Raw genomic sequence first — 27,942 nt, forward strand, 5'->3', positions numbered from 1 at the left:
TACTCTGTTTTCAGAGCCACATACCAAAAGCAACACTATGGTATGGCAAATAGTAAAACTACAAACGCTAAAAAAAGTACACAATGTGTGAGTGTCAGGAAGAACAAATTACTAATCACTTTATTCATAACTCAAATAAGTGAAACAGACTGTGCAGCCTGCATGTCTATAAAACCTTGCATGCATGGACAGACCACCACAGTGGTAAACAGCATTAATATGAGCAATGAAGACAAAAATATTGGGATGAAGGTGTCAATGATTGAGTTGAAGTTCGCCATTAATAACAAAATATTGGTTCCATAAGTGTCCAGTTTTTGCTGCTGTCAGTTTTCAAAAATTGTATCTGATGTTTCAAAGAGAACTCTGAGGTGGGGTTTAAATATTTTACTGGCCCTTCCCAGTCCCACAGTTAATTGGACATGTGATAAACACAGCAGTTTGAGTGTCTGCTGAATTTGTCCATTTGAAATCCCACAGGATTGCCACAGGCTGCTGAATCGAAGTTCAGGTAAACCTTTTTATTACATACTTACAATGTATATAATGACAAAAACCAAAGAACAGGCTCTGAGCCTACTGATACACCTGAATAATAGGCTTTGCTTCAAACAAGACACTCAGAGATTTAAAGGAAAATTGCAAAAACATCTAACTCTATATTTGTACAATATTTGTTTTGCAATTTGTATAAAGTTAGTCATCTTCTACAAATTTAAAATGAAATAACATGCGGGCTGTAATGCTACTATTTATTGCTTAACAATTCACCTCTAGAGCTATCCGTTATCAGTTATATATAGTCCTTAAGTGTCAGCAGTAGAATATTAAGAGTCTAAGCACAGATTTTTTATGGAATGGCAGAAATGAACAAACTCCAATCAAACAATGAAATCAAACCCGCTTTGCAAACTCTTATACTATAAACAACAACACTCATGGTGATATTAAAGCTCAAAAATTAATTTTGTACAATCCTACAAAATTAATTTTCTGCAACACTGAACTTGTATCGAAATATTGAGACATTAATGAGAAGTTTGAATATAGAAATTCGAAATTTCCCTTGTAAACAGATGCCTATGCTTTCCCTTTAAATAATTTTTGCCCTTTTATTATATATTTTGTTGGAGGGGTTACACATTTTTTGTTGATGCAAAGGCCAGGAAACTAGATAACTTAAAAAAATAAATAAATAAATAAATAAAGAATTGTAATTAAAAGTGAGTATACAAGTCCATCTAAAGACATGAGCATATATCGTATATAGCTCTGTATCGCTCCAAAATTTGAGTGAAGAGGTGAGAAAAGTAACTTCCCTTTAGCAAAAATGGCAAATCAGGTGTAAAGACTTATTGTTTCTTTAAAATGTGAACCATCCAAAAAAGGCAGAGATGTTGAATTTTATAACAATGTAACTTGTTAGAGCACAGTTAATTTTGCAGCTGAGTTGAGCAGAGGCTTCAGAAGGAAACAATTTATATTTGTGTCTGTGTAATTTGTCATTGTGAAAGGAATATGGAAACATCATTCATATAATGATGTCATAGGATTTAACTAATTAAATTTCAGCCAGAACTTAAATGTCTCTGTCAGCAACATTTCTGCTCTTGCACAACTAGTCACATGACTCTCTTCATGGCTAGTCAAGTGTTCAAAGGATAAATTAGATTACTTAGATACTAACTCGCTGATTTGTTTATAAAATTGAACAAATTGGTATTGTTTTCCTTTTAGAGACTTATATATAAAAAAATGCCTTTATCTGCAAATACTCAAAACAGTGAATTTGTGTTCACTCTGAAATTCCTGATAAAGATCTTCTTAGTATTTTTTTCATAGTACAGTAAACTCTTATTTAAAAAAAAATAATAATTCAAATTCAAATCTTCCTCCCCAGTCTAAAAAGACAATTTATTAAAACATAGTTGCCAAACCAACTGATCCAAACTTCAACAAATGTTCTGATGTCAGCAGCACAAGACTGTCAATGTTTAGCAATAATGATGCCTTTTTGTTGTTCAGCTATTTGGCCTGCCCAGTCAGGGTGAGGTAATTAGGAAGAAATTGTGCTATTATTTCAAAACACACATCAGAGGAACTAAGTAAATGAATTAAAATGTCTACCAAACCTTGTGCTGGCTGTGTAGCACCTGCTTATCCCAATGTCAGAAAAGAGTGGCATAAGTTTATTTTGAGGAAAAAAAGAAAGAAAAAGTTATTGAACGATGAAGCAGTGGAAACTATCTGACCTAACAGAAAACCTGCAGCTCTTGAATGAATACAGCAAAGTGATGTTGCTCATTTCATATGTGAAGAGGCAGTGAAAGTCCCAGCAGAAGTTCCAGTACCCCATTTAATTCTAAGGGTCAGAGAGAGGGTGGAAAATGGTCAGGAAAAACTATGACTACGATCATTAAAAGAAAACTTGACTAAATTATAAGTGGACCTCAGGGAACAATTAAGATAATATAAATGTACAATATGACCTGTTTAAGTGAAATCACTCAAGATGGCCTTCTACTATCAGAAGCCTGTTGATTTTCAATATGCCTTTTATGTAGACGAATGGATGCCTGTCTTGTGTCAGAATGGAAAATGCCAAGTATTTAGTTTACAAATAAGCTCTCTCCTAAATGTTGTTTTATATTCCACCTTTTAAATGGCAATAAATACTCAAGGAAATGTGGTGAAATAAACTGTTTAGCCTGTGAGGAGTAAAATGAACTAGTTTGAAATAGTTGGGTGCTACCAGCATGCAATAAATGAGGCTGAACCATTGTTTGTGTTGCTGAAAACAACTTTCCACACTTGGTACCATAAAGTGGCACTATGATTATGATTCGTAGGCTCTCACTCAGATGAGATTCGAGATGATGCTGAGTGATGATGGGAAAAATCTGGATCTCTCCATGCTAACAGATGACGAAGCCAAGCATGTCTGGCAGGTTATCCAGAGAGACTTCCATCTGCGAAAGAAAGAAGAGGACAGACTAGGGTGAGAAATCCATATCTGCAGATTTTCTCCTTTTTATGTAGATGAAACACTCAAAGCAAAACTTTCTCTCTTGTTTTTAATAGGTAATTCAGAGCAATATTTTAAAAAAAGGCTTAATACTTTCTGATTGAAAAGACAAAATATGTTCCAAAAGTCTTTGCAATGTGCCTCTCCGGTCATCTCCGAAATGCCTTCTAGAGGAGAAAAGTACTCTTCCACTGGAAACATTTGAAGGATTTGAATGTGATACTGGTTTACAGCCAGGTGACTGTACTAGTTTATTTGAGGTATTTTGTGCTATAGGTGCCATCAACTGCCAGAACGTGTTCCTAAATTGTCTTGTCTGAACATTCCTGGCCCTGTCAAGGCAGTATGTGGATCAAGTGATTTCATGGGTTTTGGTTATCAGAGGCCCTCTCTAGTCTACTCATCTGGAATCTGTCATTTGACTGGAATCTGCTGAATGTCTGTCATTAATTTAAACTGCTTGAAAATATGGATCTCAGGAAAAGTTCCATTGCAGTTAGCCCAATGCAAATGCAGCTGATATAAATCTGAAATCCTTTTTCAGTGGAGAAATTTTTTAGGGAGAGGATTTCATTTGGTAGCCTTCACCACTTCTCTTCCACAGAGAGTTCTTTGAAATAATCTTCAAACCACCAAAACTGTATTTAGGCAAATTGTTATTTAGGTTGTTGGAGGTTAAAGTCTTAGTGTTAATTATTGCTGTGTATTTGTTTTTTATTTTTACAGTTGAATCAGTGCATATGAACATGAGGAAATGATTAGTTTAAGGCACATCTTAGCATGGTTAAATTTCGTGGGTGATGGTTAGTAAAAGATATTGTTAGTTACCTTCACATATTATGGAGGATGCGTCTCACAGGCTTTGACGTCTCATATTATAGTGGGAAAGGTGTCTTCATAAACTGTTACTAGTGTTCAGGTAATTGGCCATTAAGGCTGTCAAATAAAAAGTTCGAAATTTGAATATTCGTCAAATTTAAAGCTGCACTACGGAAGATTTTTTGGTTAAAAATGAACAAAATGCCATTATTGAGTGAGTGCATAAAAAACAAAAAACAATCAGTGATCAAAAAGATGTGCTTGCCATACCCCAATTCACTACAGTAAGCCTAGAAAAATTATTTGTATTTTGAGGGTTCAGTTTGGATTTGGCGTGAAATCGCAGTCTTTTGTCATTCATTCTTGGGACTTTACATCATGTCCATAAACAGAAAAGAAGAACCGACTGCTGCGTGTTCCGGCTGGGGAAACTACGCTGTTCAGACAGTCAGTCACACAGTTCAGGAGAGCAGCAGTCTTAATGGATGTTTATCTGTTAACTGTTTGACGAAGTTGTTTACTTGCTATACTTCTTGGATTTGTTTTCTGGTATGGTTGTTGAAGCTTATATTGGTCATCATAATTTAATGAAGTGAACATAACTCATGTGTTTATCGGTCACGATGTATCTTTGTTTTCCAGTGAAGTTAATGTAAAATGTTTACTAATTTAATTGACTTCTGAGTCTTTTATAACATTGCTGTAGTTTCGAGGTTCCCTAAGTGTGTGTGTGTGTGTGTGTGTGTGTGTGCCTCGGTTTTCTCATTTCTTTTGCCCCAGTGTTGCAGAAATGCACCAGTTATCACTTTCCATGGTACTTTTAGCAGATAGTCTGTTTAAGTCAATTTAAAAGCCTCTATAGGTACACGTCACTACAAGGTAGTTCCCCATGAAATGTGTAATCATCTCAAGTTGTTTATAATGTAGTGATTTCATAAAACAGTAGTGTACATATTTATTTGTTTTGCATGTAACCATCTATTTATTATATTTTTACTGCTCAAGAAATGATAACGGAAACGTATTATTGTAATTGGTATATTGCATATTTCTTGCATTATCAACTGAGGTGTTACAATATAATATAAACATCTTTACGAGTCTTCCTATGAACTTGTATCAGCCATATTAGGTGGAGGTCTTTGGCGGTTGTGTCTTGACTTTGCCTTGCTCTCTTATTAGCATCTCTTTGTGTAAGCATTAGGTATGTACATACAACAGTATTTAATGAAAAACACTGTGGTACCCCCAGTATTATGAAGCTTGAGTCTGTGGTATTGCTATGGCACTGGTATAGGCCAATGTGCAACACTAAGTTAACATAGAACAGTCTATTGAAGCATTTCATTTCTTGTTTTGCTTTTTTTACTGAATATTTGAGAACATAAACTGGGAAAATCTTTTAACTTTATTATTTTAGGCACATTTGTTAACAGCCAGATACATTCTTTGCAATAAACAATTGCTACAACACAGTGCTGATTGTTTATAATATTGATTTCTTGTGCCCTATTGTGTACGCAGGAGACATCGATTTAAAAATCAGATATATTGTAGATTTTTTCCCCCCACCTGAAATAATGTCTTTAAAAATGTAAATATAATTCAAATTTTGGTAATATTTCAGTGAAAAATTCTAATTTAGTTTCTCAGTCCTGTTGACAGGCCTAGAAGGAGTAGCTAATGACTTGGCTAGCCAAGAAAAGGTCTTGTGAATGTAGTAAGTCATGGTTATATAATGTACAAATTGTGTAGTCGCTGTCAGGATTCATACCGATTTGCTCCTTTTAATTCATCAGTAACAGGGTCATGGATGTGGCCCTCATGGAAGTTGTCCATGGTTGACTTTGATTTTAATATCAATACTGTAACAGAATATTTATTTTCTGAGATCCCAGTTCGATTCTGGTTCTGCGTGTTCATTGAATGCCACCTGCATCAGTTTAAGTTCCTAACATTACCGACAGTGTTGAAGCTTCAGCACATATCTAGAGAGAATGTAAAAGGCATCTCCTGTGACAAACCTAATGTTTGTTCCTATGCTGTCGATCATTTGCACTAATGATTCTGCTTTCACTTGTTTGTCAGAAAGCACCAGAGGTTTTTAGCTTTTGGTGCCTCAGATACCATTACAAACAGAACGTGCCCATGTATGTCTAAATTCCAGTCATTTTAAAAGAGGTAATAGGATTTGTCTCAGCATATTGAATAACATCACATGACAATTTTGCCTCAATTTTCCCACAGTTGAAAGACAAAGGCTGGTTCAAAATAGTTCCGTGGAGACTTGGTTATAATTTGGTGATAATAAAAACAAAGAAGTTCTTTCCTTGGAGACTTCATGTGGTAATGTGATGTTTAATTTGCTCATGCATTCCTCACAGAATTTCAAAGAATTTGACAGAAAACTTAGATGTAAACATAAGTGAAGTGCTAATGTAAGCATATGATTTGTAAATGGTAAATTAGCCAAGAGCCTATTGGATTTTGCTTGCAAAATCATTGAAAACAAATTGCTTGAATTGCTTTAAACAAATAATAACATAAATAATAATTATGTTAACGTAAATAATAATAATTATATTAACAGAGGTTCGGGAGGAGCATGTTAATTTTAATCTGACAAATCACAGCCCGTGAGCAGGAGTATATAAGCCGCTGCTTACCTGCTTCTTGTGACAACTCTCCTGGCATGACAGTCTTTCCGGCATTCGGCCCCTCCCATTTCCCACGAACAGACCCAGGCAGTTGGATCATCGGAGCATTAGGCTCCACCAGAACAGCTCTTCCATCCAAACAATCTCATTTTTCAACAGAAGCTGCCACAGCAGCTCTTTTGTTTTTAGCAGTATTGACGGCTACCATGTTAAGTGTTATAGTTTTTACCCTGTCTTTCTTTCTATGCTCCATTCGCCGAAGCAGTTTATAGTGTGAAGCTGCTTCCGCAAACTGGCTGCTCCAGCTCTTTAAAAATGTGAAACGGCTCTCTATGACTGCTCATATGTTCTCTTATCTACACTTTCCACCCAGACAGCAGTGCGACCTGCCTCCGCAAACAGGCGCCTTTCTGGCTTCATGCCATTAGCTTTCCATTTTTATTTGAAAGCGAGAGAAACAAAGATTAACTATTCAATCCAACAACCATTTCAACCCCCAGCATTTTTAATCAGGTTCTGCCGCACAGTTGATGCCTGTCAGCCTCATTATCTCGCCATAGCTTGTTTAGGGCGTGCTCTTACCAGAGATTGTTTGTCATATCTACATTGCAGTGTGATTCTAACATGAATATCACGATAGTTTCTCCCTCCAAAGTGCCCTTCGGAGCGTGATTTATTCCATTCTGAACACAGGGGCATCATGCAATACAAAACTCCTTCCAACCGACCGATAATCTAATGACAACTCCTTTTCAAACCAACGCAGACATTTTAACGCAAGCTTGCTTCCGCGCAGCACTCGCTCTGATCATTCCACAGCACACTGCAGTTACACAGCCTCTGTCCGAACAGACACGAACTGAATTCGGCTCCGCAAGAGGCAGATCATGCGCCACGTCCCAACTCATTCATAATCATCCTGCAACGGGTCTGGCTTCCTCTCAGTATTATTGATGTATATTGTACAGCAGGGGGCAGTCATACTCCTAAGGAGCGAATGACCACAAGTGAATCCTTCAATGATGATTGCAAGTCCATTTCTCCTGCATATCTGCATGCAGTACAGAACCAAAGCTCTTATTTCCCAGATCATTTTATGCTGTTTTTTTTTTTTTTTTTCACATTGTTTATTAAGATGTACTGTATTCCCCAGCACATTTCTCCTGCATTTCCGTATGGAAATGAATCCCAATACTCAAGCATTAACAGCCTAATTCCTCTTGGGGAAAAAAAAAAAATTCTCTCTCCACTACCATAGAGTCGACCAAGTCATCCAAATTATAAAAAATGTCGGAAAAGGAGTCTGACTAGCTAAAGTCGACATCACTTCAACATTTAAAATAATGCCTATCCATCCTGATTTCTGGCATCTTTTTGGAGTTCGCTGGTGAGAGAATTCTTATTTTTTCCATCCGCCTTACTTTCGACTACTTTACTTACCCAAGATTTTTGACTTATTGTCCGAAGCTATCTGCCAGATCTTGTCAAATAATTACTCCGTTCCCCACTTAATTCACCTACTAGATGATTTCCTCTTTATCTCGCATCATAGTCCATTGCGATAATCAGGCTATAGTTCAATGCATCAACAAGGGCCGTTCTCGTGCCCCCAAAATCATGCCGTTTCTAAGAAGTCTAATTTGGATTTCAGCCTGTAACCAATTCATTATCTCTGCTAGACACATACCAGGATCAAATTACTAAATTGCTGACTCACTTTCCCGCTTTTCCTTTCAGAAATTCATAGCATTAGCTCCAGAGGCGGACTCGACTCCAATCCCGGTACCTCCCTGTTTGGAGCTGAGTTTGCCATGAGCTCTATCTCTCTCTATAGAGCAGTCTCCTGTTCGAATCGCAGTGTGAGCCCTCCCTTTCAAATGCAGCATGACCAACTCGTGCTTACTTTCGACTCACTCTTATATTCCCTGTTCGACTGCTTGCTGGGCTTACCTGTTCGAATGCCATGAGCTCTATCTCTCTCCATAGAGCAGTCTCCTGTTCGAATCGCAGTGTAAGCCTTCCCTTTCGAATGTAGCATGAGCCAACTCTCATTTTCACCTTCTCTGTTCGCATGCTGTGAGCATATCCACTTCTATGACGAGTGGTGGTCTCTCATTCAAATCACAGCACAGCCCTCTCGAACAGCCATCGTACAAGAATGCACCTTCAAACAAACACATAAAGCGCTCCCTCTATACAGATTTTGGGGGGAAGAACTATTCAGAATTAAAAAATTAAAATGAATCCTGAAATTCTGAGTTTGTTTAGCTTTCTTTGTTGGTTTCCTTATTCATTGCATTTTAATCATTATTATTCATAAAAGAAGAAAAATAACTTTTACATTTTGTAAACAGGTTTTTCTGCTTCACAGATGTCAGAAATGCAACATGATCACTTTGATGTTCACTTGTGTGTCCATTATGAATTGATTATTATGTTGTAATGTTATATATTTGACTTGCTCACACAACCAAACTTAAATTATTATGCTCAATTGCTTTCAACCTTTGCCAAATAGAAGTTGAAAGAGCCACAAGCACATCTTTCAACGTGTGGATAAAAGCTCCTAGCAGGTCGCTTCCTCAGAAGAGCAGATTTAGCAGAAATTACTTATATATCCCATTTTAATACTCCACAGCTGTGATACAGCTGTGATACACAATGTCATTGTGCTGGATGCCATTCTTTTGGCCATAAGTATGGAGGATTTCAAGAAAGCACAAGAGAGGACAACCCTTGGGCAGCATTCACTCATGTGGAGTCATTTCCTCTCAGTTTTAAACTGAGCTGTGCTGGTGATCTAAAAAACAGTCTAATCAGCTGAACCCCCACCTTGTCATTTACAATTAGATGCCTTTTGCCCTGAACTTGATAATGTGTAATTGCACAGAATTTAGAACTACAGTGACCCAATACAGAAACAGAATTTAAAATATTAAGACTATATTGTTTTCAACTGTATTGAAAATTGTAATATTTAATGAGAAAATAAGCTCAACATTCTTAATGTTCATGAGTAACACAGTTCCAACATCCACATTCTTTTAAACAGATGTTGACTAGAATAAAGTGTCAACAAAGACTCAATTTCATAGACAACGATTAGTGGTAATGAAAAGAGTCTGTAAATCTGTCAATTTTGTTATTCCTTTGCTTGCAGGAAGCTAAAGACCAAAATATTGAAAGAGGATACAAAAAGAGAGCTGCTGGAATATCAGCCTAAACTCAGCGATTCTCTCTGCATTCGCTGTCTGCAGCCCTTCAAATTACTTGTCAACAGCAAGCGCCAATGCCTGGACTGCAAGCTCTTTGTCTGCAAGTCCTGCAGTCATTTTAACAAGAAGGAAAGTGGTTGGGTGTGTGATCCATGTCACATGGCCAGGTGAGCATATACCTGACATAAGAGTGTTATGTTCATCATAAGAAACGTCCTGGTTACTTTCGTAACCTCCGTTCTCTGATGGAAGGAATGAGACGTTTTGTCGATGTAGTGACACTAGGGGTCACTCTTGGGAGCCCCAAACACCTCTGCTTTTTTGAAAAAAGGCCAATGAGAATTGGTGAGTGGAATTTGCATGCCACTCCCCCGGACATACAGGTATAAAAGGAGCTGGTATGCAACCACTCATTCAGGTTTTGTGCTGAGGAGCCGAGACCAGGTCCTGGCCATTTCAGCGGGTAGTTCAGTGTTGTGGCAAGAGGGACACAACGTCTCGTTCCCTCCATCAGGGAACGGAGGTTACGAAAGTAACCAGGATGTTCCCTGTCTGTCACTCACTTGACGTTGTGCCGATGTAGTGACACTAGGGGTCCCTATACAAAACGCCACAACTAGCTGAACTGTGTAACATGAACTGGTGGTGTGTGACAGGCAGACTGCTGTGTGCCTCATAGCCAGCATACCAGGCAATCATATAACCTCCCAAATGCTCTTATGAGCGTCGAATGGTCCATCAGGAACAAGTCGACTGCCCGACTACAGGGACAGGCTAGCCCAGCTGAGGCCTCTTTTCCCTCTCTTTTCTCCCCAAAAAGAGTGGAATTTGTTAACTGAATGGGAGCCATAAGTGTCTGCATCGGGGGTGTCCCTCCCAAGGGGAAAACACCATGGAGACCACACCCCACCCAAAAAGGGAGGGGGGGTATTTTGAGTGGAATATGTCACATGGTCTTACCGAGTCTTGTCGGAAGTAAGACATGTGGAGAGGTCCCATGGTAGGTCCTACCCGAAGGGGGAGGAGTTTCTACAGAGCATGGCGACCGGGGGCAGAGGGGCCTCTGCCCAAGGAAGATGCAGTTTGCCACCAGGGAAACGATTTTGCGGAAGATATCACATGGGGTCACCTTCGGAGAACCAGCACATGTGGAGCACTTACCTCAGTACAGGGGCTCATTAGCACCCGTATTGGGCTGGTCAGTGAGTTTCTCCGCAAACTCAACTGCCAGAGGGCTAAGGAGGAAAGTCATCCAGGAATCACAGTCTGTGAACACGACTGGGAGTCAAGAGCTCATGTCTTCACCTCAAGGGAGGGGAAAGGTGCTACGCGCAAGTGGTTCACCCGGCCAGTTGTCCCGGAACTTACCTGCTCATGCCTGCCAATACACAGGACGAGACCGGCTCAACCCGGAGATTGTAGAACCTCGCAAAGGTGTTGGGTGTTGCCCAGATGTCTGCCAAAGAGGCGCCACTGGCCAGGGCCCAGGAGGCCGCCACACTCCTGGTGGAGTGGGCTCATAACCCCGCAGGGGGTGGCAAGTCCTGAACCTGATATGCCATCATGATGGCGTTGATGACCCAGTGGGTGATCCTCTGTTTGGAGACAGCGCTTCATTTCCGCTGTCCACCAAAGCAAACAAAGAGCTGCTCGGAGCTTCTAAGGCTCTGCGTGCGATCCAAATAGATGTGTAAAGCTCGCACCGGACACAGCAATGCCAAGGCTGGGTCTGCCTCCTCCTGGGGCAGTGCTTGCAGGTTCACCACCTGATCCCTAAAAGGAGTCGTGGGAACCTTGGGCACATAGCCTGGTCGGAGTCTCAGGATCACGTGAGAATAACCCGGACTGAACTCCAGGCATGATTCGCTGACAGAGAACGCCTGCAGGTCCCCTACCCTTTTGATGGAAGTGAGCGCAGTCAGGAGGGCAGTCTTCAAAGAGAGTGCCTTAAGCTCAGCTGACTCCAAGGGCTCAAAGGGAGCTCCCCGTAGACCCCAAAGGACTATGGAGAGGTCCCATGAGGGGACAAGGCATGATCTGGAGGGATTCAACCTCCTAGAACCTCTCAGGAACCTGATGATCAAGTCGTGCTTCCACAAATACTTGCCATCTACTACATTGTGATGAGCCGAAATAGCAGCTACATACACCTTCCTCAGGGGAATTCACCATGGGGGGGGGGCTGTCACAAGGAGCGTGACATCCAAGAACCACGTCTGGGTGGACCAGTAGGGTGCTACTAGGATGATCTGCTCCTCATCCTCCCTGACCTTGCACAGGGTCTGTGCAAGTAGGCTCACTGGGGGAAACGCATATTTGCGTAGTCCAGGGGGCCAGCTGTGTGCCAGCGCATCTATACCAAGGGGTGCCTTGGTCAGGGCGTACCAAAGCGGGCAGTGGGAGGATTCCTGGTAAGCAAACAGGTCTACCTGTGCTTGACCGAATTGACTCCAAATCAGCTGGACCACCTGAGGGTGGAGTCTCCACTCTCCCCTGAGGGTAACCTGATGTGACAGCATGTCCGCTGCGGTGTTGAGGTCATCCGGGATGTGAGTGGCTTGTAGCGAAATGAGACGCTGCTGACTCCAGAGGAGGAGACGGCGGGTGAGTTGTGACATGCAATGGGAGCGTAGACCACATTGGCACTTAATGTACGCTACCAATGCTGTAATGTCTGTCCGGACCAACACGTGCTTGCCCTGGATCAACGGCCGAAACCTCCGCAGGGCGAGTAGTACTGCCAACAACTCTAGGCAGTTGATGTGCCAATGGAGCCTCGGGCCAGTCCAGGAGCCGGCGGCTGTGTGCCCGTTGCGTACGGTGCCCCAGCCCGTCTTGGAGGCGTCTGTTGTAACCATGAAATGCCTGGAGACCTGCTCTAGGGGAACCCCTGCCCGTAGAAATGTAAGGTCAGTCCAAGGGCTGAAAAGGTGGTGACAGATCGGCGTGATGGCCACGCGATGTGTCCCATGGCGCCATGCCCATCTCGGGACTTGAGTCTGAAGCCAGTGCTGAAGCGGTCTCATATGCATCAACCCGAGTGGTGTGGCCGCCGCTGAGGATGCCATATGCCCCAGGAGCCTCCGAAAAATTTCAGTGGAACTGCTGTCCTCCATCTGAACGCCTTCAGACAGTTCAGCACTGACTGTGCACGCTCGTTCGTGAGGCGCGCTGTCATCGAGACTGAGTCCAACTCCAAACTGAGAAAAGAGATGCTCTGAACCGGGGAGAGCTTGCTCTTTTCCCAGTTGACCCGAAGCCCCAGTCGGCTGAGGTGCTGGAGCACAAGGTCCCTGGGTGCGCACAGCAACTCTCGAGAGTGAGCAAGGATTAGCCAGTCATTGAGATAGTTGAGGATGCGGACACCCACTTCCCTTAGCGGGGCAAGGGCAGCCTCTGCGACCTTCGTGAAGGACCTTGTACTGGTACGCCTGACCTTCAAAGGCAAACCGCAGGAAGGGTTTGTGTTGAGGTAAGACCGAGACATGAAAGTACGCATACTTCAGGTCTACTGCCGTGAACCAATCTTGATGCCGGACACTCGCTAGAATGCGTTTTTGCATCAGCATCTTGAACGGGAGTCTGTGCAAAGCCCTGTTCAGTACTCGCAGGTCCAGGATTGGTCGCAACCCACCATCTTTCTTCGGTACGATGAAGTAAGGGCTGTAGAACCCTTTCTTCATCTCGGCTGGAGGGACAGGCTCTATCGCGCCCTTGCGCAGAAGGGTAGCGATCTCCGCACGCAAGGTAGCGGCGTTCTCGCCCTTCACCGAGGTGAGGCAGGCGCCTGGTGAACTGAATTGCATAGCCGAGTCGGATGGTCTGGGTCAGCCACCGCGATGGGTTGGAAAGCGTGAGTCACGTGCCCAAACTCCAGGTGAGGGGGACTAAGGGAATAATCACATCGGACGTACCGGAGGGTGGGGCCTCATGGCGGGGCGGAGCTTGAGGTGCCACATCGAGGGGATTTGAGCCCCGTGGCCATGCTGAGTCCAGGGACATCGAAGCACTTACATGGCTCCTGCCGCCCACCATAAGATTGGCCGAGGAGGGGGGAGGAGGAGTCTCGTCCCCATAGTCCACCGGACCCAATCCCGTGTGGGCGTGTTTGTGCCACAGCTGGGCGCACAGGGGCGGGGGGACTGCCGCTGGAGCGCCATATCTGCAAAGATGGGACGGTGGACGGTGGTCGTGACGACGGCCGTGCGCACCGAACATGTGACCCAGGGAACAAGAAAACTGCTCTTTTGTTGAATTTATGGGTACCGCAGCCTCTTGGACATGCGGCGAAATTAAATGAAAACGAAACAAAAGATTCTCCTCCCGGCCCTCCACCGGGGGGTGGAGTGGTCTGCTCACCAGCTCCGGAGAAGCGGGTCTCCTTGCACCTGGGTTTCCCATCTCAGGGGCGCTTCGAAGCCTTCCTCGGGTTCTTGGCGGCAGGCCGTGAGACAGGTGGCGTCTGCTTCCTGTGCTGGGCTCCAAGCCGGGGCCGGGCCATGGGGATGGGCTGCGGTGGAGCCGGTGTTGTAGTTGCAGGAGGATGCCCTTGGCGATGAGCAGACGGGGTGTGGGGTCTTGAGCCACGCTGGGGCAGGATGTGTTGTATGGCCTCCATCTGCTGCTTCACCGCCAAATAGGCCAACCTGGGAGATGGGGGCTTCAAGGAATGGTGCCTTGTCAGCCTCACGCATCTCAAACAAGTTGAGCCAAAGGTGGCGCTCTTGAACCACCAGGGTGGACATCGCCTGCCCGAGAGACCGCGCCGTGACCTTCGCCGCCCAGAGAGTGAGGTCGGTCACCGAGCGCGGTTCCTGCATCAATCCCGAGTCAGAACTACCCTCGTGCAGTTCTTTTAGCGCCTTGGCTTGGTGTACTTGCAGGAGAGCCATGGCATGCAGGGCGGAGGCGGTTTGTCCAGCAGCACCGTAGGCTCTAGCCGTCAGGGACGATGTAAACCTACATGCTCTGGATGGGAGTTTCGGGCGCCCGTGGCTGGAGGTGGCACTTTGCAGATACAAGTACACCGCGAGCGCCTTATCCACCTGGGGGATCACCGAATACCCCCTAGCCGCTCCGCCACTCAAGCGTAGTGAGAGCGGGAGAGCTGAAATACTGGGACCAGGCAGTAAAAGGTGCCTCGCACGATCTTGTCAGCTCCTCATGCACTTCCGGGAAGAAAGGAACGGGGGCGGGGCGTGGCCGTGGGCGGCGCCCCGAGCCCAGGAACCAATCGTCGATCCGCGAGGGTTCAGGGGAGAGTGGAGGTTCCACTCTAGCCCGACGCTCACGGCCGCCTGGGAAAGCATGTTCGTCATTTCCACATCGGCCTGGGACTGGGCGACCATTCCTGAAGGAGGAAGCCCAGTTGAAGCCTCTGCGTCTGACTGGACAAGCCCGCTCTCCAATGCTTCGCTCGATAACTCGTCTTCTTCCTGGGCTCCAAACGAGATGACGAACTCGCCTTGAGACGAGCCGGCGATCTCGTCCGAGCGCAAGCGAGCATGCTGGGGAATGGGAGGACCGTGGGGGGATACCCGGCGGAGGTGGTCCTATTGAGGTCCCCAAATCGCCCACAGTGCTGACCGGCACGAAGGACCGAGGTGGAGAGCCGCTGGGGTGGCTTGCTTTCTTACGAATGCAAGCCGCGACCGCAACGTTGCCATGGTCACGTTCTCGCAATGAGGACAAGACCCATCCATGAACGATGTCTCTGCGTGGGCAGCGCCCAGACACGTAAGACAGCGATCGTGGCCGTCAGAAGCGGAGAGATAACGACCGCAACCAGGAATAACACACAAACAGAAAGGCATCTTTAAAAAGACGTTCCGTGTGTGCCGCTCTTTTAGAAAGAAAATATACTCTTGTAGTTGTTTCTGCCGAAGCGCCCAGGGGCGTTCTCTGCACTCCACGGGTGCAGAGGGGGAGAAGCTGCTGAAATGTGCCGTAGAATCCAGAAGATGAGGTGAATGAACTTCGCGGATGAATTCAGCTTCAATGAATAGAACCACTCGGCTCCAAAGAGAAAATCTGAATGAGTGGTTGCATACCAGCTCCTTTTATACCTGTATGTCTGGGGGAGTGGCATACAAATTCCACTCGCCAATTCTCATTGGCCTTTTTTCAAAAAAGCAGAGGTGTTTGGGGCTCCCAAGAGTGACCCCTAGTGTCACTACATCGACACAACGTCGAGTGAGCGACAGATAGGGAACAGGTTTAAGCAATACTTGACATCTTTATTGATGCTGTATTGAGAAGTAGAAATTAAATCACTTGGCCATCCTATGAAATGACAATTGCATGATAGGCTGAAATTTATTTCTTAATTCTCCTCTTGTTTTTTCCTTTCTTCCAATAGAGTCCTCAAGATTGGCACATTGGAATGGTTTCATGAGAATGTACGCTCTCGCTTCAAACGTTTCGGCAGTGCAAAGGTCATAAATTCGCTTTTCAAGCGGCTAAACAATGATCGTGCCTACTCTCAAACTGACTTCAGAGGTAGACTTCACTGCAGAGCCAAATTAACTATATGGGCAATTACCCGGGGGGTGGGGGTACCATGTGATTCCATACAATAAATGACCAATAAATAACCATACAAATTAACAATAAATGACTATATAAAAATATTTAATAAAAAAAATAAAAAATGACCCTGGTGCTCGGGGCCCTAAGTGGCAGTTTATACCGCTTGAAGCTAGAAATGGCCCTTAGAAAAACTAACCATCATGTGAATACAATGTCAGTTATAAAAACTGTCTCATCTGTTAATAATGAGCAGACACCTGAAGCAATGTCTAACATATGACTTACAACAAGAAAACTGAAGGTAGAGCTTAGATATAGAGAGCCTCATAACTTTGAAGGATTTAGTTAGAGATCCAGAGAGAGAGAGAGAGAGAGAGAGAGAGAGAGAGAGAGAATTTGTCTGCGCCAAATCATCCATGTGATTTACTATTTTAACACAGTCACATGCCTTTTTTTCCTCTATTTCTGGACTCAGATGCATCTCTTTTATCACATTTTCAGGCTCCATCTGTCCTGAATACAGAAGTCAGCAAAAGAACATTTCTGTTTGGGTCAAATGAGATGAAAAAATTTAAGCACAATGTTAAAAATATATTTAATTATTACATAAATCACATAGAAACTTATGCAAAACAATTAGTTGCAGTACTACAGGTGTTTAGGCTGAAGTGGTTTTGTTACCATGTAGTGTTTTAGGAGAAAATAACACTTTTGTCTCATTGTACCCTACCATGAACAGAGTGTATGTATGTGCAACAGGCTAAATGTTAGAAAATGTAAAGATGTTCTGGACAAATTTGATTAATAGATTTTCAAAAACAATTTAAAGTTGCATAACACCCTAAAAGACCATAACTGGTTCTTTAGTAAAGATTACAGACAGAACACTTAAAATCTATAGTTATCTTTATAAAAATAATTGTTTTATAAAAAAACGTAAAACACATTGTGTTGATTTAGCAAAGCCTGGTTCCATATAAAAAAAAATGATGTGGCATTTATGCGTTTTCTTAACTGAAAACACTAGAAGATTTAGGCTAATTCCTTAGTTCTTTTGGTTTCTGCTTTAGAATTTTGTGTTGTACTTTTGATAGCAGTTGCTTCCTGTAACAAATCACAGCTCATTTTCGCTCTCTTGTTTTCTTTTGTTTAATTTTTCAACTCTTGCTGTTCCTCCCTAAACCTTACCTCCCCCAATCACACAGAGCCTCAAGACGATGACACGCACAGCATGCCTGAAGTGCACAGTGAGTAAAAAAAGCCCTGTTCCTCTGTGATATAGACATTATAAACACTGATGTCATGCAAGAGTCTAGAGCAATCAGTGAAAGTCTTTCATCTATCTGAACAATACAGCAGCCATCTGCTCACATTACACACATTATATCTGATTTAGTACGGTCGAGAACAAGAAAAACAATGTATGCAAGAAAATAAAACTTTAAAACAACTACATTTGTAGCTGGCAGAGAGAAACAAATTTTGCAAGCCATTTAAAAAAAAATCAAAATGACTTGATCAAACCTACATAAACTGAAAAACATTTGGGGAATAAGCCATGTGGAGAACTGTTCCGTACATTTCTCTGTTATTGGTGTTTTCAGAAGTACAATTCATTTATGGGCCCAGTTGCGCAAATATATATATATAAAAAAATTAAATAAAAAAAAAAAATGTTGAGAAAACCTTTAGCAACAATAGCCTTACAATTATAACTAAGGGTTGTCTTAACTAATGGGGGCTCTTGCAACTGTGCCATGATCTGACATTTGATCTCATCTTTATGAAAAATAAACTTGAACTTGTGATTTGTATGATATGACTTTCACTAAAAATGACCAGTTAGTATGTGGTTTGATCATATTAACTTAAAAGTATCTGAACAGTCAGTCTCGGTGAACACTACAGTGTCTCTAAGATCAAAGGATTCATGTTTGAAATTCTTGTCATCCACACAGTTGGTTCCCTGTATAGCCAGGAGGATGAGCAATCTGAGGGGCGAGACAGACCGCACTTCAACCTGGTACTGTACAATCTCTTTAACATCAGAAACTACTCTGCTGCAAATGAACGAGAAGCAGGACACACATATCAACCTGACAAGTTTTCTTATTTAGTTCACCAGTAGAGGAAGATCGCCCTCTTGTGGTGTAATATTGTTTAGGGTAAAATAGTGTTAGTAACACATTCAGATAAACACAGATCATATCTAATGTGAGGGCACACAATCAATGTAAACTTGCGAAAACAAAATCTTTAAAGACTACCAACACACAGCACATCCATGCGATTCCGACACCTCATAAGATGGACTTTATTGACAGTAGTACCATCATTAATTTTTGTCAGGAATGCCAATGAAGCAAACTCTTCAGTGGGAGTGTACTGTTTTGGATCGTTCCGCTGACGAAAAACAAAACAAACAAACAAACAAAACAAAAAAACATCTTTTCAAGAATTTCCGTAGACAAAAAACTCCAGAAAACATGAGTTGTTGAAAATTACATGTGATCTAGGAGCTTTATACAGCTTTATACTGTGGATGTCATTGAAGACATTAAAGTGTCTAGAATGCTAAAGTCTCGCAAGAGTCATAGGGTTAGATTTAGGGGTAGGGTTAAGGTTAGGGTTAGGTTTAGGGGTAGGAATAGGTGTAGGGATTCTATGGGACTCCAAATAAACATAATAAACAGAGAGTGTGAACTTCGCATATGACTCTTCATCACCACATCTTCTAGACAGGACCCCCTCACAGCCTCGTTATCATTCATGTCAACAATCAAATATTTCGCTACTGTGAATGTCTACAGGCATTCAAGAGCTCTCTTCTTGTTGAGCAAAGCGCTGGTTGCCTGTTTGAGTCCAAGTTTGGCCTAAAAATGAGCTACAACACACTAAAACAATCCCCAAAACTACCCAAGCCTATAACCACTAAGTCATAACAGCAACAGGCTTTCAAAATATGCTTAAAGAACCACCATAGATTAATTCATTATTTTGCTAAGAGTAAAGCTGGCATTGACAAAGTAAATAATCACATAACATACCTTTTAAAAAGTTGAAGGAGGCTTGTAAGTACACTGAACCTCCTAAAAAACGGTGTATTTCCATTTATTGGTTGTAAATTTTCCAGTGAGATCTCTCTCAAACGCCAGCTGGGCCTTTCATTTGTGAATCAAACTTTACATGCAGGTTCTTACACCAATTATACTTAATAAGCCGAGAACGTGTGTGGTCATGTAAACTTATTAAATGGCTTTCCTCTTAAACAGCATAATAAAACTGATCAACATGGGTAGACTTTTGACAATAACTCCAATTTTGTGTTGCATGTAAACATCTTTAAGCTGGGGCCACAATAGTAGACTCAAAACAACTTGTTTTGGCTGAGGGTGTCACACATGCAGACTGTTTTGCTGAGATCTCACTCTTTTCAGCCTGAGGTACGATTCGAAATGGTGGCGAGGTGACATACCAACTCACTGCAACTCTCTCCCTATTCCCTGTCACATGGAGCTCACTGAAATATCAACAGGAGTTATGCGTGAGCATAAACAATCGTAAAAAAATGTATTAGGAAGAGATTCAAGCAATTCATCAACCTGCCTTGAGCAAGTTGTGTATTTATCCCCACTAGACTTTTCGTAGAACGCAGATGTCCCTATGCAGCTTTCAGTGAGTAAATAACTTTCCTTAAAAACAGATTGTTGTTCCTCCACTTTATGATTTCATTAGTTTTTGTAGGGAAAACCGTAGGCAAAAAACACTTGTTTTATTTTTTTCACACAGTCATATGTATTACAATCAGCATTTGTGATAATATGCAGCAGAGTGCGAATTTGTAAATTCTTCAGTAAAAGGAACTCATTGCTCATTGTAAACACAAAAGCCCACCTCTGCAACAGAGAATTTTTTTCATTGTCTCACTCCGCCTGGCCGGTGGTTATGTTAATGAAGCTCACACCTGAATATCACTCCAAAAATCGGCTAGTGGGACGCCGGCTTTAGCTGTATTCTTACCGGCTTATCCAATATATGCAAGAGTTGTGCACATGTTTCTTCAAGGTTTGATGTCAAAAGCAGATAATAACCTCATATAAACCCGGTTTTCTTGGTTTGTCAGATTTTTTTTTAAATAAGCTCATTTTTGGGAGTTATCATCTATATTGCTATGTATGTAAACGGGCTCAGGCATCATAAAAACATTTTCTGAGAGGTGCTTCTTGCAGATTGCCATAGAAGCACCAATCACACACAGCCTTTAAAAACACAATTGAGCTCTGCCAAATTTGGCATCTAATCACTGATGACCAACAGAACAATTGTGTTGTATTTTAATAAAACAAAGTAGGCCTAGCACTGCTGTGGGAGGGGCGTAGCCCCATTATGCTGACTGTAACAGATTAATTTTGTTCAGTTATGGACTGGATTCTCCCTTGTTCTCAATTACATGATTTTAACACCTGGAGGTAGTTTTAGAATATGTGAGCTGTTGTTTCAAGGATACATTTTTATAAAGACAATGATCTGTGTCATTTTAAAAAGGTGTTAAATATTTTGGCAGTAAAATCCTAAAAAAGACAGTTAACTGAAAACACATTAACCTTTTGTGACAACCTGCCTTGGATGGATGGATAGATAGATGATAGAACTGTTTTGATGATTGTGATATAGAAAATAAAAATTAAACATTTAAATATTTCTCCCTTAAGACCAGAAGAGGCAGACGGCTGCTTCCAGCTGGTCCTCTTGATTTTAATCTTGGCGTTGAGAACTCTGTCTATTCTCGGCCTCACTTCTTGCTGGTTCGTATGTTCTATCCTACAACTCTGATGTTACAACTAAGCAGATGTATTGAGCTGTGGATTTCAAATATCATCCATCAAACACTGAAAGACTGAAGCTTGGACAGAAACATAATAATTGCACTGACACTTTGAGGTTCTGTAACCAGAGCACCTTAAATGTCACCTGCTGCTTTGAATTTTAAAGGTGTACTAAGTAATTATTTCCTCATTTAAAAAATATTTACTTCTAAAGAAATGAATCATAATTTTAAAACATACAGTATGCATAAAATCACGACCACTCATTTGAGATGAAGACTCATATCTGTAAATTTAAAAAGCTGTTTTATTCTACATGGAAAGGGTCATGGGGCCTGCCATGTTAGAATCATACAACTACTTAATCTTAGCAACAGCCCTGTTATTGGACACTTTCAAATGAATCCTGGCTGAGTGTAAATAGTGAATGGATACAATGGCATATCAAATTATTGATTTGAATGATGCTGCATCCATGCCTCTAGGTGTCAGTGTAAGTCCAAGGTGACATATTCAGATAATACAGATTGCACCTTTAAATTGTTTGAAAAGTTAATTACAACACAAATTAAAGAAGATGGGGTAACAGTGCTGTGAAAAATTTAGGATTTATCCAACAGGTGTACTGAACGAATCATGCAAAGCACTCCAACTGAGCAAGTTAACTGACTGTTAACAGTGATAAGACTGTATGAAGAAATCGTGTTTCCTCACTAAATCGTTTCATCACAAAATTAGTCATACCAAGGTTGGAGAGTTATGCATCAGGATTTGTTTCAAGGCCCTGATTCATAAAGGCTTTTGATTCTAGTCCAGGGTCATACTGAATTGGTACACCATATAGTATTTAGTTGTTTTACATCTAATATATAACTTATATATATAAGTTCATTTTGCAACTTTTATTTGCTTTTGTATAACCACATGCATATTTTCCTGTGAATTTCAAAACATCTTGGCTTTGATTTATAGCAGGTCAATGCTATATGTAACTATGTGATTCTCACAGTATTCAGGTAGCCAGGAGAAAATAACCCAGAGAAAAGGCTCACTAACTGAAGAGGACTGGTCTACAACCTTCAAGCAGATTCTGGAGAACGGAACTCATGACAGAGGTCATGAGATGAAGGACATGTTTCAAATCAGCCAAAGAATTCTGGACAAACCTTCTTATTTTGGTAAGATGTGCCCTTCAATTTCCCTTACAGATTTCCGAGGATTTATAATTTTTTCTTTAGAGGTGGACGGGTTTCCCCTTCAAGCCATTTTTCCTACTGTCAGCGAGTATTAACTTGTGCTGGGGATATAGATCTAGCACACTATAAAGAGAATGACCACGAATTCAACTGAATTCCTGACACAGCCAAGCTAGTTGAAAAGACTCAGAAATTCTTCTTCCAGAAAACGATTTACTTGGGCTGACTACCCTTTGAACTCTTACATCTGTCACATTGTGAAGTGATTAAAACCCTGCTGAAAAGACCAGGGTAGCCCAACATGAATTTCCATGCTGGTCCAGACTGGTTTATGTTGGTCTGATGCTGGTCCAGGCTGGTTTATGTTGGTCTCATGCTGGTCTAGCTGGTGGACCAATATAGCAAAACTATTCACCAGCGAATCTTAGCAATTGAAGCTGGTTGACCATCAAGGTCTGTCTGTTGAAGCTGTTGACCTATCCATTCAAGCAAGCATTGTGGGGATTAGCACACCAGCATCCAAAACACAGCATACTGTATGCTGGTGACCATGCTGGTCTTTTCAACTGATGATACAATACAGATGCCAAATGTTTTGTTTTGCTCTCTGCAGATGACTGCACACTGGACCTAGAGCAGAGGATGACAAAAGCTTGTTCCCTGTCTAAGATGAGCATTTCCTCAGCTGGCAGTACTAACTATCACCTCCACCGTGAGCTTTCCTACAGCCTGGACTCAGACGATGATGATGATTCTCAGATGAATGTCATACCTGTATACAGTCCATTCCTACAGAGGGAGCCCTCACCAGATGAGGTTCCCACACAAGTAAAGCCATAAAAGTCATGTCATAACTGTCAAACTAATGTGACATTTTTTCATGATGCCTTGTTCAAATGCAGAGTTGTGATAACATCAAAGTCCATTTATGGCTCTATAACATAATGGGGCTTCACAGTTTGGTTAAGGCTTCTTGTCAAAACACTTTTGCTGGCCCATGTATCATATACAGTATGGTTTATCCCTCTCACACTAGATTATTGAGCTAAATAAGCGCATGTCAGCAATTGAGACACTTCTCAGCCGTTTGGAGCAGAAAATTACAGTTCCAGTAACTGGGGGATCAATGGAACAGGTAATTATAAAGTAACATGCAATAAAATAAATGATATTTTAATGAAATGCAAAAAGAGGATATTAATAAAATCTAATGTTAGGTCTTTGAGATGATAAATTATCATCTCAAAAACACTTTTATTAATAGGACACACTTGAGGAAAAATTCACATGATTTGCATTTACTATGCATTTGCTGAAGATATTTTTCTTCTTTGCCATCAGAGAAAGCAGAAATCCCCCAATGACTTGTTTTCTTCATATTGTTTTTCTTCTCTCCCTCAAGGTTGAGCAGAAGAAAGAGGAGGATCTGTCTCCTGCTGACCTAGAGGAGCTTGAGCTCAGGAAAAAACTTGATGAACTTACTGAAAAAATAAGTGACAAGGGTCTGTCCTCTGATGAGGATGATGCAACAAAATCTTCAGAGGACTCTCCAAATAAAGAAGCTGTTTATCAGGCTACAGCTATGAGAAGAACTTCAGCTGGAATTGAGAATGTCAGACATGAGTGGCCACTGGAGGATGAATGTGTAAGAAAACATCAACATTCAGTGCTTCAATTACTTAAATGTGTAAACCATCATCTGTGAATTCTTATTCATGTCAGAGATAGTTACAATTTCAATATAAATGCTTAACAAACCCCTGATCTAAAGCCATTTTCTAGTGAACTACTGATATTTAGTGGTACAATTTGCTTTGAAACAAGTCTGATGTTCTTAATATTTATTGTATGTTTCTTATCGTGTGTACTCCAGAAAGCAACGCCAGATATACATAAATTCCTCAAAAAGCAGAGGAGAGTGAGTTCCTTTGAACTTAGTAACACAACCAGCTGTGAGCTCTCGCAACTGGAGGGTAAAGTTGCAATGGCAGCAGCCAGTGTCCAGAGCACTCAAAGCGGGGTACGACACTCAGTCTAAACATTAAAATTTACTCCACACTTATTTATCCCCCAAAGTGATGGTCTTGGTGCCTTAAGCCGGTGTTGTGCTGAAATTTGACTCCCTGCCAGATTCTGACTCCACGCTACTTATTGGCCTTTTTCCCAAAAGCCCACCCCTAACCATCACTGGTCCCTACCGCTAAAGCCCATCCCTACATCTACCCCTAAACATAAGGATATAGGGAGTAAAAATGAGCAGATTTTTCAAGTGATTTTCAGGTGTGAGCTTCATTAACATAATCGGCAACCAGACAGAGGGAGATGAAGCATGCATTAGACTTTCCATATGCAATTACTGTCTGTTAACCACAGCCCTTTGCTTTATTTAAAGGTTTCAGACATTCAGAAAAGAATCGCTGCTTTGAGTGCTGTGGGGATGTCAGTGGAGACCTCCCGTCGATGGGTATGTATGTAGAGAACCAGCTGTTTGAAGAATAATTTTTTCCTGTCTGTCACAGAAAACATATTTGTGTTTTAAAAACAGATTATTATAGCAATTTCAAAAAGAGGCTGACTATTGTTGTCATGTCTAATCTCTATCATGCAGGCTTCTCAGCCATCAAGGATGTTAAATGATTTTTCAGTAAGAGCAAAGTTTTTCACAGTGTTCTGTAATGTGTAATCTGTCATTTCCATTCCTTTAACCCAACCATAATTGTGTATAAAAACAAAAGGCTCCATTTGTTTTCTATTACTGACTAGAAATTTCTTCAGTTTCTTTTGATGAAGCATTATCAGAGCATTAGAACTTACAGTAACTATAAACATTCTTGACAGTGAACTTGGGCTTAAACTTGAATATATGATTTGAGTACTTTAGGCCCTACAGTACATTCCTGTTGCTCAACTGGTAGAGCACAGCACTAGCAATGCCAAAATTAATGGGTTTGATTCCCAGGAAATGCATGTAGCCTACTGATCAAATGTATAGCTAAAATGCACTATAAGTCGCTGCAGATAAAAGTATATGCCAAATGCATACATGTAAATATAATATTAAAAAATTCCATACAAGAAAGGAACAAGAAGTCAATAGGTGTTGTGAAGACAACTAAACTAGATTCTCTTGTGACATCTTTGTCAGTTGTCAAGTTATTTTCACACATGATAAGGGGTGCTCATGTTTAATGCAGTATATTATTATTTAGTGGTGGTAATTCCAGAATACAAGTGTAAAGTATTTGTAAATCACCACTGACATCTGAACCTTGCAAATGTTGTCTTAACGTTCCTCATAAAACATTCTGAACCATACACAGTGACTTTCAGATAGCAATCAGGACCCCTGCTCAGCCTCAGGAACAAATCAACTTTCCACCTCCTGTGGTCATGAAAGGGGCTATGGAAAATCTTTAGTTTGGTCAAATAGAATTGCTTATCAGGTTGCCTCAGAAAGTCATCAAACACTGTTTACTACTGGTTACTTATCACATTCCCATCAGTTAGCAGACATGCTAACACATGGGAGACGCCAAAGAGAAAAGTTCAGTCAGTATTCATTGACAGGGGAACATTACATTGTAAGAAAATACTGGATGTCTCATGTACTAATTATGCTCTTTTTGCTTTCTCTGAAGGAGCTGGCAATTAAGCAAGATTTTTACGGAAGCTGAGCATCATGTGAAGAAAGCTTACGCCCTTTCAAATATTTTTAGTACCGTGATGGAATACAAACCCACAGAACATTTATACATTTACACCAGGCATATATCATATGACAGTTAAGAAATGTTGTTGTTTGTGGACCGAACTCCCATCTTTTTAATAAGATATTGGTAACACTTTACAATAAGGTTTCTTTTGTTAAAATTAGTTAACATTAGTTAAAATGAACTAACACTGAACAATAATTTTACAGCATTTATTCATCTTAATGTTAATTTCAACATATAGTAATACATTTTAAAATCAAAAGTTACATTAGTTAATGCACTATTAACTAACATGAACTTACAATGAACAATTGCATTTTATTAACTAACATTAACAAAGATTAATAAATGCTGTAAAAAATACATTGTGCATTGTTTGTTCATATCTAATGCATTGACTACTGTTAACGAATGGAAACTTTTTGTAAAGTGTTACAGGTATATTTAATAATTGCTTTAATTGCTTTCAGGAGATTATTCAGCTAAAAGGAGAGGCTCATCTTTTAACATGCGCTCTTTATATCCATAGGACAGAAAATGTGTCAAAATATCAAACGTGCATAACAGAAGCTGGATGTTTGTCTGTTTACATAGCACATACGCTGTTTAAATACAAAATAAAACTGATTTATATCTAATGAACTGGGTTAGGATACATTACATAAAATATTGTATTTGATATATTTTTCATATACTTATTTGTATCTTCTCATTAAATATCTAACACTACTCAGATTTGTTAATCTCATTGTCCTGTGTCAGTGATGTATTAAATCAATAGCTCAGTTTCAGCACAATTCTAACACACATTCCAACATTGTAATTTGTGTAAGGATATTTTGTGTATACATGCAACCTGTATACCACTCACCCTCCCCCAGAGGGGGTATAAATTTGTGTATCAGGCTGAAGAATCTCCATAACCTCTGAGAAAGACTCAAACCTCTCAGTAGATACTCAACCTTTCATATACTCAAGTTTATGAGAAGAATATACACTGAAGACATCATCTGACAAATTTCAGCCCTGAAGACACGACACACTTATGCATACTCTGAACTAAAGGATCTTTTTATCTGTCATTTGTTGATCACAGCATTCAATTCCAGGACGGGAACAGCTTACTGTAAGTGTCAGTGCATAGCAATTTACAAATTTATGAGGCATTGAAGATAGATTTTTGACATTTAAACTATTTTAAATTGTTTAAGACCCTTTAAAATTACAGTATGTAATTGAGGAAAATTAGAAGCCTTAACTAGAAGTAAATATTATCAAAGAACTGTAAATTAGTGGGGGGCATATTCATCATATTTTCCCAACAAGACATTTTTTTTCTTAATATCAATTATTTATATAAACACAATGTACAGAACTTAGAAACATGAGTGGTAAATATTAATACACAAACATTTTTGTATAGTCATTTTTTTGTTTTTCAGTTCTGAATTGAGGATATTTTAATGGGAGAAAGACAAATGACTGTGCTTTGATTCAATTACTTTTGCAGATTTTTTTCAGGTGGCACTTTGCTCACTCTCTGGTGCAATACACTAAGTCATGGCTGTAAAGCTGTGTGCTCTGCTTTGTATTCTCATGCTATTAGTGAGTCTATCCCAGCCAAAATCTCATGATGATCTACCATTACGCTCATCCGAGATAAGAGGTGAAATTTTCTTACTACAAATAAAACTCTCTTGCCTTAATTATTATAGTTTTATATTAATGTTCTATTATGCCCTGCAGACCCAAATATTGATGCCCTGTGGTATAAAGTCAGAGGGATACGGCCTGTTGGGAGATTTGGCCGAAGGATGGCACAAAGAGGGAAAGGATCATATTTTGGAAAGCACAGGACCTGCTATCCAGAGGTCCTGGCTGTGGACTGACTCTTACAGATTACAAATTTAATTAAAGGATCTGCTTCTGTTCTGTGAGCACTTATTTCAATTCCAACCCATTC

At 41.0% G+C, this 27,942-nt stretch overlaps 1 protein-coding gene across 4 annotated transcripts; it reads left to right on the forward strand.

Moving 5' to 3' along the window:
• The first annotated feature begins 432 nt into the window (after positions 1-432).
• On the forward strand, positions 433-27,868 carry LOC127447305 (melanophilin-like). Of its 4 annotated transcripts, none has more exons than XM_051709086.1 (15): positions 433-511; positions 2,850-2,998; positions 9,662-9,883; positions 16,075-16,214; positions 17,450-17,491; positions 18,203-18,267; positions 20,957-21,049; positions 22,080-22,248; positions 22,880-23,094; positions 23,303-23,401; positions 23,669-23,911; positions 24,140-24,286; positions 24,659-24,730; positions 25,905-27,105; positions 27,490-27,868. In XM_051709086.1, the coding sequence occupies exons 2-14, from the start codon at positions 2,862-2,864 to the stop codon at positions 25,938-25,940; spliced, it is 1,680 nt and encodes a 559-aa protein (XP_051565046.1). In that variant the 5' UTR covers positions 433-511; positions 2,850-2,861; the 3' UTR covers positions 25,941-27,105; positions 27,490-27,868. The 4 variants fall into 4 exon arrangements, with proteins under 4 accessions (XP_051565046.1, XP_051565049.1, XP_051565047.1 ...); XM_051709089.1 differs by having other exon boundaries at positions 24,140-24,184; XM_051709087.1 differs by having other exon boundaries at positions 22,880-23,082.
• Positions 27,869-27,942: the final 74 nt, after the last annotated feature.

This window comes from Myxocyprinus asiaticus, chromosome 10, assembly GCF_019703515.2.
Source record: "Myxocyprinus asiaticus isolate MX2 ecotype Aquarium Trade chromosome 10, UBuf_Myxa_2, whole genome shotgun sequence".
NCBI lineage: Eukaryota > Metazoa > Chordata > Actinopteri > Cypriniformes > Catostomidae > Myxocyprinus > Myxocyprinus asiaticus.

What these genes read in the sequence shown, in the direction of transcription:
- LOC127447305 (XM_051709086.1), top strand. Translation starts at nt 2,862, where the DNA reads ATGAGATTCGAGATGATGCTGAGTGATGATGGGAAAAATCTGGATCTC. An exon ending in GATCCATGTCACATGGCCAG is followed by an intron (nt 9,884 to 16,074) that starts GTGAGCATATAC and finishes TTCTTCCAATAG; the next exon opens with AGTCCTCAAGATTGGCACAT. An exon ending in TCCAGAGCACTCAAAGCGGG is followed by an intron (nt 24,287 to 24,658) that starts GTACGACACTCA and finishes CTTTATTTAAAG; the next exon opens with GTTTCAGACATTCAGAAAAG.